Here is a 13,662-nt window from a genome sequence, read left to right as displayed (position 1 = left end):
TAACTTTAAGATACGATCGGTGAACCCCTCACTCTACGGAATCATCCAGGCAGATAATTGATTCCGACCAGCCTCAATCCGGCTACACCCCCGCGTTTGTCGGGAGGAGCGTTTCCGAGGCCAAATCTCCGAAACCGTTTAATCAGCCTGCATGCGTTATGTAAAACCTATCTCTGAAAGTCAAACAGATAACAGGAAACATACTGTAATATGACCTATCATTGCACATCCTCATATCTATCTAAGCACAGCTGCAGTTGCAAATTAATAACTGACAAATAAAACATCCTGTGTTGTAGAACAGCATGTATCCTGTTGGGATACAACATGGACCATGGTAGTCGGTTATCACTCATTGTACCATTTGGGTGGGTGTTGAGCAGTTGATAGAGTGTTATCCTCTATGTAATGGTAACCGCTTTAGTTGCTGAGCACAATAAATGTACAGGAAGTGTGTTCAGGGACGCGATGACAACTTAACCGAAATTCACAAAAACATGACATGCTATACGTACTGTATCACTTTGCACATATGTGTTCAGCGTTTAATGTTCAGCCTTTAATCAAGCAGCGTGACATACTGTCACGTTATTCAGCCCGCAGCAAGGCGTGGGAGGGTATTATATTCACTCCTGTCTGTGCCTATTAAACATAATTACTTGACAATGGATGGGTCCAGTTTCATGAAACTGTTTGTCCTGAAAAGTTTAACTTTTGGGTTCAAAAAGTCAAGGTCAAATTTAACCTTCATAGTTGGGAACGGAGGGAACAAGAGATGTTCAGGGTTGTGAGTTTTTATTTATTTATTATACATAGGCCTGTACCAGATGTCAGCATTGATTGATTGAATACTTTATTTAGAAATTTGCAGAAAAAATGCACATGAGAGTACAGTTTAAATACAAGGTCAACTAAATAGGATTGAAAAGCCCATGAAAGCCTAATACATGGTCCCCATGTATTCAATTCATAGTGTGAACATGGATAACCCAACAGCATTGATTAGGCCAGTTATCATAAATATTTCAAACAGTTTTTCAGGCAGGCATTGCACTTCTTCCAAGATCAGAGACGGATTCCATTCTCTTTGATGGAGTCTACAGGGAATGTGCTAATTCAGTTCACAGCAACAGAAGTTCTCCTTCAAACTTCACCTCACTTCACAATGGATTATTCTTTAGGTGGAGTTTAGATCTCCCCATCTCTTGCTTTAGATCAGGGTTCCTAAACAGTGCTTGGAAGTATGGGAATTAAATTAGATCATTTTTGGATCTTGGGGCTTTAACAAAAATGTAATAAAAGTATGGGATTAAAATATTGATCACCATTAGAGTATACGACTAGACTCACTGTCATTGTGGTTAGGACAATTAGTCTTAAAGTGTACAGAGATATGACCTAGCAGGTCATCATACTGCCCAGACCACTTTAACTTGCATCATATTGAAGAAATTACAGTCTTGAAAGGAAGAAAATGCATACACAATGTACTGTATGTATTCTGTTCTGTAAAACAAGGATCACACTGCAAACAAGTCCAGCACTTGTTCCTGTTTTTCTCCTTGACAACTTTTGACTGGTGATCGGAAGTGGAAGAATGTGTTGGGGAAACCTGTACTTGAACTACCGTAACTCGCTAACAGCGAAACCTGACCCGCGCGCTGACCCAACAGCCTGACTACTTGACACCACAAGTGTAGGCAGAATAGCCCAGGGCGGGGCCCCGAGGGAATCCCCGTTGACGTCAAGAGTCAGACGCTTTTGGCAGGTGTAGATAAGAGCCCTGCCCGGATTGGGCACGTCACCGCTGCAAAGGGCACCCCTTTGCGGGGGGGGGGGGGGGGGGGCGTACGCTCTGGATCAGCTCTATCTACACTGTGGTGGAAGATGTACTCTAGACTTGTTCTTAAGTAAAAGAAACAATACCACAATGTAGAAATACTGTGGTACAAGTAAAAGGCCTGTATTAAAAATAGTAAAAGTACGGGCATCAAGTATTGGCATCAAAATATACTTACAGTACCAAAGTAAAGTATTTTATTTTATACTTTTATCAAAGTATAAAATGGGGCTTAATTGCGAAATGCATTATTTTGTGTTAATAATATAAATCTGCAGAGTAACTATTAACTAATGCTATCAAATAATTGTAGTGGAGTAAAAAGTGCAATATTTGCCTCTGAGGTGTAGTGGAATAGAAGTTTAAAGTATAAAAGAATTGATATACTCAAGTAAAGTACTTCAAAATTGCACTTAAATACAGTACGGTACTTCAATAAATGTACATCACTTCACTGCACAGTCACTTTCCACCACTGCTACAGTATCTGCACAGTATCAGGCAAAGCTCTGGAGCTGCAGGCTCATGTTACATGGGGGGGCTGAAGAAGTCCCTTGGCGTTGCAGGATTGTGAAGAATTCAGCTGGAACCAATCAGCACTGGGTGTTCCGCTCACTCGTATTTTTCTGAGTTCAACTCACAGTTTTTCGCTTAGGATTACACACAGCAAATAAAATCATTAAATCTGTATCTCATAAATGCATATCGTCTCTCGTGTGGAAACCTCATATGTCCAAAACTTTTCAGGATTCAAATTCAAAAGTAGCAGATCTACAAGCTCGAAAAGTGTTGCTTCGCGCCACGTTTTGAGCTTGTAGATCTGCTACTTTTGATGCTTTAGTGTGACGCTGTAGTATGATTAAGTAGGCTGTTAATTTACGAAAAACACAAAGTTTGAATATGGAGATAAGAGGTTTCTGCCCGACAGCAACGATATACAGTATATGAAAATTTTACACAAGTGTTGCTTGTGTGCGTACTTTAATGTCTATTTATCTTGCTGTGTAGGAGGGCACTTCTAAATTCGCCACTTTGGAACTAAACCCCAAGCGAGCTCAGAGGAGGCACCAACAGCAGAGAGAATTGGTAAGTGTGTGACTTTTTTTATGCGTTCATTTTCAAACAGCTGTACAGCCTGGGATTCTCTCTGCCCTGGCTGTCCATTACTGTTGGCCAATGAGCAGCTCCTCTAGCTCCTCTGGAGCTATTTTGTGAACAATGCCTTGCTTAAGGGTCCCTCGCATTTTTTATCCACTGTCAGAATTTCCCAGCCACACATTTTTTTGTTACATTTTACGTTGGAATTTTGAAATACATGGACCCATCTTCTGTTTAAAAATTAATTGGTGGTAATTGAAAGTTAATTACCACTACATGCCAACAGAATGCATCCATTGCAGCCCATTTAGGATTGAGGGCATTATCAAGTCTTTCCCTCAGCAGCCCCATCTAGTGGCAAGTCAATCCACTGCAGACTGTCTTAAGAGACTGAAGGTGGGGCAAATGTATTCCACAGAAGTGTTTTATGCTTATCTCCAAAGGTCATCTCCAAAGGCTTCCATAGGGTTAAGATATCTTACATCTTCCCTACCTTGATGCAAATGAACTATATCTTGGACGTGTATTACTATATCACACATTATATGTCCTTATACAATGAGCACAACAGTTGAATAAACTACATCTCCCAAATCTCCAAACACATTTTTTGATTGCCATTTCACCATTACAATGTGTTCTTAATCTGGTATCATTACTCTGTTCCCAGGGAGTAATGCAGGGGACCATTCCTTATCTGGGGACCTTCCTCACTGACCTGGTCATGATGGACACGGCTATGAAGGATTACTCAGAGGTAAGACACATTTAGAAAAACAATAATCATACAGAGGGTTTTAACGGGCATGGCTCTGCAGGAGGCTTGTCGTCTATGAATGTGTGTGTGTCTGTCTGTCTGTCCGGAGCTAATCTTGCAAAACCGACAAATTATGTATGCACGCTGCCGGCCAGGAGCCTACAGTAGTACCCCACTAATTTCTTTAACATTTTGAAACTAATGGAGGTCAATGGGTCCATGATCGTGCTGAAACCTTGCACAAATGTAGAGTCATGCGTCATAAAGTAGAAGGTCATACGTTACTGACGTCATATATCTGACTGATGTCACAGGCTGGACACAAGTCCAATATATCCACATTGGAGTCATGCCATTTCTATGTGGCACCCGAGATCCACATGAATTCCTAGTTTTTACATTAAGTAATTTTACTCTGTAAGAGTGTACAAATGTAACCAAATGGACCCGTAAAGGGACCCATAAGTATCCATTTGGTTACAATTTGTACCCTCTGAGTTACAAATCGATAAATTGACACTGAGGACTTTACTGTGTAAGACATATAAACATAACACTGCGTGATTATAACTTCACAGAACTTTTGCCGTTCTGTCTTGCAGGTTGGCCTGATTAACTTTGAGAAGAGACGAAAGGTAGGTTCAGCTGCTGTTTGTTTATGATTATTTTATGTACATAACATTAGGGAAGGCCGTTTGGGCATTTCTTTTAAACAAACTACACCTGTGTGGTAGAACTAATTAATTAGTTAAATCCACTACTAACTGCTAATGGTCACTTTGAAAAACAGAACTATGAGCATAAAACTGCTAAGGTCTTACAATTATATGCTGTATTGTAAATATATATTATTTATTCAAATAAAAAGATCCATTTATTTAGTCATGACCAGATTTTGATTATTTTTTGTGTATTTTGTCAACCATTTAAACACCCCATCTACAATCACCATATAGTAAGGGAAGAGATTTAATATTGATAATAAAACAACACAGGTGGAATGAAAGAACAATCCAAAGGGCTTTTGAAAAAATGTCTAAGTTAACAAAAGGGCTGTGTCCCTATCCTCTCTGTGTCCCTGTCCTCTGCAGGAGTTTGAGGTGATAGCACAGATCAAGTTGCTGCAGCTGGCCTCCAACAACTACAGCTTCACTCAGGACAGCCATTTCAGAGAGTGGTTCTCAGGGGTGGAGAAACTCACCGAGGCAGAAAGGTCAGTCGACCCTCTGCTTTGATTTGAACAGTGTATTTTACGCTTAGAATTAAATAAACATTGAATGAGGAATGGCTTTTACTAGAGATATAGAGACAGCGAGTAAGGAGGGGTCTTTGCTCAGGGACACTTGGGCAGGACACACAGCACTAGCTGTTGAAGAGTATCAGACATGACGTGACCTTTCGGTTACAGAATACTTCTGACGTTCAAATGCGTATCTTCAAACATCATCTTGATGTGTTGTTCCCACAGCTACAATCTGTCCTGTGAGATTGAGCCTTTGTCAGAGTCGGCCAGCAACACTCTCAGAGCCAAGAAGAATGGGGGCATCATGAAACGGTGGAGCGAGTAAGTGTCATGTTCATGGACCTGCGGGAGTTTCTCGGCCTGGTCAAATAGCGATGACAGAAATGTTTCTCTCCAAGGACACAAATGGACAATTGTTGTCATTTCTTTGTGCTGAATCTCTGACCCAAACACAAATTTTATTCTACAAATGCCTTCTAAACCAATAAAAAAAATTCAAAAATAGCAGATGTTCAAGCTCACTGCGCGACACGAAGTGACGCGCTGTGAGCTTGTATATCTGCTATTTTTGAATAGCCAACACTAAAATCTAAAATGACACAGATGCTTTCATGGTTTTAATGGGCTAAGCGAATCATAAATACTGAAATCTTATTTCCTCATACATAGACACACACCTTTGAACACTTGTGTCAATGTTCAAAATCATAACATTCAACAGAAGATTAACCTCAACATAACTGTTGGCCAGTATCGTGCAAACCAACTTCTCATGAATCCCCATGTATTTTTTCTCCCATTTCTACGTCTCTAGTCGTCAGCTGACAGAAGCCGGCTCAAGCGGCGCGTCAGGCTCTCACTCCAAGTCCTTCGACCACTCCCACTACAGACCGCATCAAGGGGGTAGCGGGGGCGGGGGTGGGGGCGGGGGTGGGGGTGGTGGTGACAGCGGCGATGCCCTCAGTGTCACCTCCGTCAGCTCCAGTGGTTCAGACCTGGAGGACGTCAATGCCAGCTTCCTGTCCGACTCGCCTGAGGGACACGAGAGGAAGGTGAGGGAAGCGGAAGCGGGCAAGAGATTGCAGATCATAAAACCCATTAGTGTTCACCCATCCCTTTCCTGGAAGGCTTTTCCTCTTCCTTCTTTACAAGAATAAGGGACTTTGTATTGTCTGGAGCCCAGACAAGGGCAGAATACCAGCTTTCACACCAGTAATGTCAACAACTAATTACCTGAGATGCTGACTGCAGCATCATCCATCATAAGCAAATTACTATATATAGTAGCCTTTCTGTGTCTCACTTGTTCGTCATTGTGGTACAAATGGTTACCCCAGGTAGTAGTCTAGTTTCATTGTCAGCGGACAGCAGTACAGTGATGTGGCTACTATCATTCTGCACACCGTCTTGATGCCCCCGACATAATTTGATAAATAGAGCGGTCAATAAATAACAACGTTTTCTATGTGGCCTTCGTCAGGTATATATACCTGACCAAGGCCTAGATTGATATACCTGACGAAGGCCACATAGGCTGAAACGTTGTTATTTATTGACCGCTCTATTTATTAAATTATGTTGGGAGCATCAAGACTGCGGACCTTCTCCTTTTGTTCTCTGTTTATCTAGTTTGATCCACTACCCGTCGAAATGTTTGGATGTGCGTGCATCTCTTAACCACTACTATCATTCTGAACACGGTTATTCTATCTTTGGGCTCTGGGTTGACTGTCTCTTTTCCCCTTTCCTCTGTTTCTAGACCTCTACACCCTCTGTAAAACATTCAGTCTCTGCTTTGGGGAGAGAGACCCAGGTGGCCGACACCACCTCTACGGTAGCTTACTTTCATTCTTTCTACTTTTCTACTTTCCCACTGTCCAGGCTAATTCAAAGAAACAATGCAGCACCATTATGCAATGCGTTGGATACACCGTATTAATGCTACACTATGTAACTTTCCTCTTCTACCCCGGATTTGAACCCGGTTTCCTGCGCACTTGCTGCAATGTTTACCATTGAGCTAAAAGAGCCTGCCTGCTTGCTCAGGGGATAAATTGAATCTAGACCATCAGGTCAAAATTCGTGTCAGATCCTGTGTCTAGGTGAGACATGATCTCTAAACCCTGAGGAAGACTGTATTGTCGAAACGTTGGTTTCATTTCATTCTAATTAAACTTTCTGCATCGTGGCTAAGAGCTGTGCTGCCTAACCCTTGTCTACAGAGACATGATCTTTAACACGATCTAAATGTCTCAATAGAAGAGCAGGAAGGCAAGATACAACCACCCCAATTGTATAGGTTATATTGTATTAACATACTCTACCATACAGATTGGACACAATTACATTTTGTTCATTAACAAAAGTTACATAGTGCCGCTTTAAGCTCATTTGTGTTTCTTTTTCTTATTTTTACTATTGTAATCATTTTTCATTATTTCTATTATACTCTTGATAGTAGTAGATTCAGTTATACAATAATTTGCAGCTTCTGCAAGCTGCAAGTTATTGTTAGAATAAATGTTACACACACACATACTACCTACACATATATATATGCACAATATATACTGTGTGTGTGTGTGTGTGTGTGTGTGTGTGTATGTATGTATATATATACTTTCTTTGGGTCTAACTTTTGAAATATCTGGACACATCAGCTGCACATGGGCTGCAATGGCTCGGGAGGTAGAGTGGCCGCTTGGAAAACGGAACGTGCCAACCTCCCTCTCCTGTGTCCTCCTCTCCAGTTCTGGGAATGTACGTCCCTGTCGTCTCTCGACACCTCGGGCATGGGCTCGGGGTCCGGCTCGGGCTCCAGCAGTGCCTCCTCCTCCTCGGTCTCCTCATCCACCCCTCTGTCGGCATCCCGCTCCCATAAACGGTCCGTGTCAGCTGTGTCCAACTACTCCACCCTGTCCTTACCGCTGTACAACCAGCAGGTGGATGACTGCTGCATCATCCGCGTCAGTCTGGATGTGGAGAACGGAAACCTGTACAAGAGCATCCTGGTGAGCGTGTGGGAGATGAATAGAGAAGGGTTAGCGCAGAGAAGACTGATAGTCGTAGTTGTATTATTTACAGCAGTGTCTATCAACCTTTTTTGTGCCAAGGCACACCTGGCATAGCCAAAAAATCCCAGGGCACACCTAGATATATGGTATATATATATATATATATAATTATATATATATACATATACGGTATATCTATATACACACACTAGGGGTGTGCCGAATTTCACGAAACGATACGATACGATATTGGGCACACAACTTCAATACGATTTCGATACGATACGCACTTTTTTATCATGAAAATATATGGGGGAGAAAAAAAGCAAATGCAAACAAATATTTCTGTTTTTGCATTATTCAGACATGCAAACTTGTAGCTTTTCAGCTTCCACTAGCCGTTTTGAATCCAAATAGGGCAATAGTGTGACACCTGATCCGAAAAAAACAGCATTTTGTCACCCTTTTCACCTCGGGGCTGTTTGCATGCCTGATTATTATTATTGTTTAAAAAAAAAAAAAAAAAAAAAAGTTTTTTTTATATATATATTTTTTCAAACCATCTTCAAACGGCGCGGCACACCTCAGCAGTAGCCCCGGCCCAAAATTGGGACGTTTGCCAGGGTTGATAAACACTGATTTACAGTACAAACAGACAAGGGCACAGTCCGTATTCAATCAAACACCTCAAGACACAATAAAACACAATAAAGCTTCCGCTATGGGCTGGAGGATTAGTAAAAAAAAACGGAATTAATTAAGAAATAACATAATGACATGGGATTATTTGTGATTCTGGGCTTTCTGTACTGCCTTCAAGAGGATAACTTGTTCAAATTTATTAGAGAGGATATAACGATCATCCACAATTTAAGGGATGAAGTATTTTGATCGTATTTTGCTTTACCTTTGCTATGAGTCAGAGGTTGATACAGATAGTGGGACTTTGAACTGACATAAGACTGAGAGGCCATGTTTATCAACTTGGAAATCTAACGGTAAAACTGCTTAATGTTTATGCCATTGTTCAGGTGACCAGTCAGGACAAGACGCCAGCAGTCATCAGGAAGGCCATGATCAAACACAACCTGGAGCGAGAGAAAACGGAGGACTATGAATTGATGCAGAAAATCGCTGAAGACAAAGGTAGTGCTTAACACCTAAAGGAGTAATTCCACCACAATAAAGGCCTGTTGTAGAATGTTTGGAGGGTGGTTACTAATGGTATTTTTGATATTCTGTAAAAATTATCTTTCCGCTTCAATGGTATTTTGAACACTACCACAATGCAGTAATTTGGTATTTTCTAACATTTTGTTTTGTCAAGATGTGATAACATGCTGTCATTGTTCCAGCATAGAAGTGTATGCCTCATAGCCATTGGTAAACACTCCATTACTGAGAATATTTGTAACCTGCTGTCTCAATGCTTTAACACTTATATGTTGCCTCTTCTCTCGCTTTGCAGAGCTGCGGATCCCAGACAATGCCAATGTGTTCTATGCCATGAACTCCACTGCCAACTATGACTTTGTGCTGAAAAAGCGAGGCACGGCTAGGCCGATGCGAGCCAAGAATGTGGCCAGTTCAACACTGCCTCGCATGAAACAGAAGGGGTTGAAAATCGCTAAAGGGATCTTCTGAGGGCTGCCCCCCATCCCCACAATTCCCCCATCCCCTATAAAAACTGAACTTTATCTTCAGGTCTGCTGGCTATGTCTTTACCCCCCTTGGAGTCTGACTAGCCTGAAGGATGAGAGTATTGATGAAATTATAGAGAGAGAAGGGGAAAGAGCTCTGAGGAGCGAAACAGGACCAAGGACACCTACCTGTGGATTAGCCAGGAGCTAAGGAGTTCGCTAGCGCTTACTAACAACAGCTATGTCAACAGGACCTGATCCCGCACTTCAAAAAGGCTGAGATCTTCTCAACCAGTCGCTCCTGCATTCAGGAGAGCTCAAGCAGAAGCTGCATTTACCCTCTCACCCTCCCGAGTTCCTGGTTTCGGCCATGCTTGTCATGGCTCAATGGGACACATCATGGGAACACTGAACACTATTATTTACACTCTCCTTTAACATTGTGTCAACAAGCCAGTGCACAGGAGCGCACACGGTAGCCCACAGAACACTACTGGCCAGGACTCTGGTGGTCTGGTGATGTGGTGCTTTCCACAGCGGAGCAATGGCACATGGGTTGAGAGCTATTATAAGCTTGAACAGTTTACGTCAATAGCTGCCATGTTCAAAATAGGTCAAGTAAGTGGTCAGTGCTATTTCAAGTGTAAGAAAAACCAAGTATAAAATGGAGTCCGAATCCATTTGGAACAGCCATGAGTCACATGCCACTGTTCTTCCTTTCCTTTCTTCTTCTTTTTTTTAATCATAACCACTACAATACACAGAACACATGTGGTAATGACCTGGGTCAGCTGGTGACAAAAAGACGAGAACAAAAAGGCAGCAAATTGTGTGTATATAATCATTTCAATTAACACCCACTTTGCAGTATATTAATTTGCAATGGACCATACACATTTTTGTTAATAGAATCATCATATAGTAACTCTTTTGCTTTGTACATGTTTTTGCAACTTTTCTGCTCTGATATGGTGCTGCTAATTATCTTTCTAAAGAGGTCGTACAAACTGCACTTATACATCAGCACTGCATTTATTCTTTCCCCAGTACATGACAACACATACATGACGGTATGCATGTCTTTTGACGGCACTGTGCAGGAGCGTGGCATTGTGCGCGTTGATACACCTTGGGATTCAAATGAAGGCGTAATGTGACCGTTCTGGGTAGTATGATTGATATTAGTATTTGGTGTTTGGGAGTGGATATGTGTAGGTTTACCATAGAACTAGTTAACCACTTTCACCCTGGTGTCCCTATTTTGGGCATGTTATTATAGACGGAAATGTTATAAATGTTTCAAAAATAGTGCTCAGCTATTTATTTATTTTTTAATAGTTGCTCATAATGCCATGCACTGTGAGCTTGTAGATCTGCTTGAACATTTGAACTAGATTTTTGAACATTTCTGAATAGGGCTTAACCCTAAACACTTTGTTGACTGGTTCCTCCAGGGGTCTGTTGGCCCTCTCCTTTTACCCCCTTTATACCAAATCTCTTTGCCGAAAATAGCAGATCGGTAGATCTTGCCTATTATGACATGCCCATAATACAGAGTCATATGGACATCAGGGTTCATGTAGTTAAAGAATGTCTTTATGCTTATAGGGTCATTAAGCAGGTCTGGAAAAGTGTGGAGATTTCAAGTAAACTGAAGTCTAGAAAAAGAAAGAAAACGGGAAATGTGTAGGAACTCTGCACCTTGTGGTTCATAACTGCCTGATGAATGCCCATATAGCTGCCAAACTCCACAAGAGAGGAACAAATTGTTCTCACCACAATTACAAAAAAACATTGTGCTGTCCTTGATTAAAGTGTGTGTATGTGTGTGTGTTTTTTTTTCATAACATGGTAACAAAAACACTAGTCACCTATATTGCACTGCAACAACCATGTATGCCTTTTTTTTTGTTTAACCTGCATGTTCTCCTCCTATGATCGATTGAACAAACCAACTTGATAAAAGCAGAATGTGTGAAAGCAATATGGTGGCAAGCAGTAGGGAAAACGAACAACATCATTGGCTATCTCTGCTGTGTGGGTGTGTCACTGTGGTGAGCTTTAATCCTTTGCTGTTTGAACACTGTGACCGTCACCTTGACTCATTCACTTTGCCCATCATTCTGATTGGCACATTATGTTGAGCACTGTGAACAATAATTTCTTGTTCTCGTATGGTGTCAATAGTTAATATGTAAACCCATCCTCACTCACATAGAATAAATTAGTAGTTGTTGGACTAGCTGTTTACAGGCAGTAGGGGAATAAAAGGCAATGGGCTTTACCCTTCATGTGCCAAAAAACGGAGGGGCAGGGTTGCTTTGATTTATGTGCCCTCTGCCTTTCACACTGAAAAAAATATCAATATAAAAATATTTGTATGTTTACTGTTTTGTCACATTTTCTCTAAAGAAAAAAAAATCTGAGAACACTAATAAAAAATGTAGTACCCGTTTGATGCAAAGTCAGAAAGACAGTGTTGTTACCCCATGGAGAATCCAGTAATCCCACACAACTTTAAGCCATGATTTGGAAACAACCTACCTTGAGTGTGCTATTATTCTATGCCAGTTTTTAGAACATAAACATTGCTATGTGCACATTCATTGAAATTAATTTAATTATCATGCAGGCATGTCTTTACGTATGAGGTTGATGGGGTGGAATGGCTTGTTGTGAGCTATTCATAGTACTCTGTATTGAAATAAATGACCATGATAATTTGAATATTCTTTTTGAGTTTGATCATAAAGCTGGGTGTAAGAGAAAGAAACTGGAAACCAGCTTGCTTTGTGTTTTCCTGAACTGTGCTCTGGTGCCATTTCCATTTTAACAAGGATTTTAAACTTTTATAACTGCAGTCTATCTTTGTTTTACTTTTCCTAACTCTCCCAAAAACACAAAACAATGTAGTATATGGAACTGTCAGCAATTATGTCCTTATTTATTGATTTGTATATAGATATTTTGTTTTGCATTGTACATTCTCTCCTTTCTTGGTTATAGATTAATATATTCATGTATATATGAATAAAAACATTACATTTATAAAAGTAAAGGGCCTCTCTTTCTGGTGACTACTAAAACCTGTATACAGTATATTTATAAAAAACAATCTGCCTTTGATGTAAACATACTGTAGTAGCGCAACGTAGTCGGTCTCAGGGACACTGAATGGGTCACAAACCAGGTTCTGCCACAAAGAACTGATCTTCAAGCTGCATCGCATTAAGTACGAGATTGAAAATATGTGCTTGTTTCTCTCTTTTTTAAATATATTTTAAGAAACCAAACGCTATATTCATGAAACAAAGCAAAGTCACAGAATGGCTACGTAATTTATCAAACTTGAAAACATGCCACAATTTCTATATCCATAATAAACTGCTCAAAATGTAAGGAAACTTGAATTTGGGCCATTATATCTTCCCTTTAATAATACCAATCAGTAAGGTGTTTTATATAATTTTAATCGTTGATTCGTCACCTTTACAACGAGGTACAGCTTCTAAACATCGGGATATCATGGAATGAGCAACACAGGAAAATGTGTGGGTAGCGCCGAACAAAAATGTGCCAAAATGGCCTGTTTTCTGGGGGAATTCTCTCTCGTTTTGTCACTGTTCAGTTGGTATTCACCTTTGTTGCTTGGAGCATTTAAGATTGCACTCTCCCACAGTACTAATAGTCCATGAGCCAGACAAGATTTCATTATCGAAAGAGTGGGCAAAACCAAACCTATATTAAATTGTTCATAGGGTCAATACGAGTAAATAAATATATGATAACCTCTCCACAGGAGCAGCTTTTTCATGGTTATCACACATTTTGTTATTTTCCCCATACGTACATGACAGGTGAAAAAATGACAAAATTTAAAAAAGAGTTATCATAATGAAACTTCCTGAGTTGATTACTTACATGAAGACAATGATTTATCGTATTACAAGTTTTCTGAAATTGTATATTTAAATATGCAAATTACGCATTTAGTCCATGAGCCAGAGCCTCAAAATTGAGCCAGATATTTAATATTCCCTCGTTAAAAACCTTTGACTCAAACATCTTAA

General features: G+C 40.5%; 1 protein-coding gene across 10 annotated transcripts in view; it reads left to right on the top strand.

Moving 5' to 3' along the window:
* Positions 1-12,650, top strand: part of LOC308089491 (ral guanine nucleotide dissociation stimulator-like) — a 47,563-nt gene extending 34,913 nt beyond the window's left edge. For 5 of the 10 annotated variants that reach the window (XM_080434249.1, XM_080434247.1, XM_080434245.1 and 2 more), the window contains exons 9-18: positions 2,849-2,926; positions 3,609-3,695; positions 4,298-4,330; positions 4,787-4,908; positions 5,164-5,259; positions 5,753-5,990; positions 6,698-6,772; positions 7,599-7,949; positions 8,984-9,098; positions 9,421-12,650. In XM_080434249.1, the coding sequence (XP_080290375.1) occupies positions 2,849-2,926; positions 3,609-3,695; positions 4,298-4,330; positions 4,787-4,908; positions 5,164-5,259; positions 5,753-5,990; positions 6,698-6,772; positions 7,599-7,949; positions 8,984-9,098; positions 9,421-9,596 (1,371 nt within the window). In that variant the 3' untranslated portion in view covers positions 9,597-12,650. The remainder of the gene's footprint in view (positions 1-2,848; positions 2,927-3,608; positions 3,696-4,297; positions 4,331-4,786; positions 4,909-5,163; positions 5,260-5,752; positions 5,991-6,697; positions 6,773-7,598; positions 7,950-8,983; positions 9,099-9,420) is intronic. The other 5 variants (XM_080434243.1, XM_080434248.1, XR_013933512.1 and 2 more) reach the window with 4 other exon arrangements.
* The last annotated feature ends 1,012 nt before the right edge of the window (positions 12,651-13,662 follow it).

Source organism: Gymnoscopelus braueri (assembly GCF_963280865.1).
Source record: "Gymnoscopelus braueri genome assembly, chromosome: 7".
Classification (NCBI taxonomy): domain Eukaryota; kingdom Metazoa; phylum Chordata; class Actinopteri; order Myctophiformes; family Myctophidae; genus Gymnoscopelus; species Gymnoscopelus braueri.
Note: the sequence above shows the minus strand (reverse complement) of the source record. Positions and strands in the feature narration are given on the sequence as shown.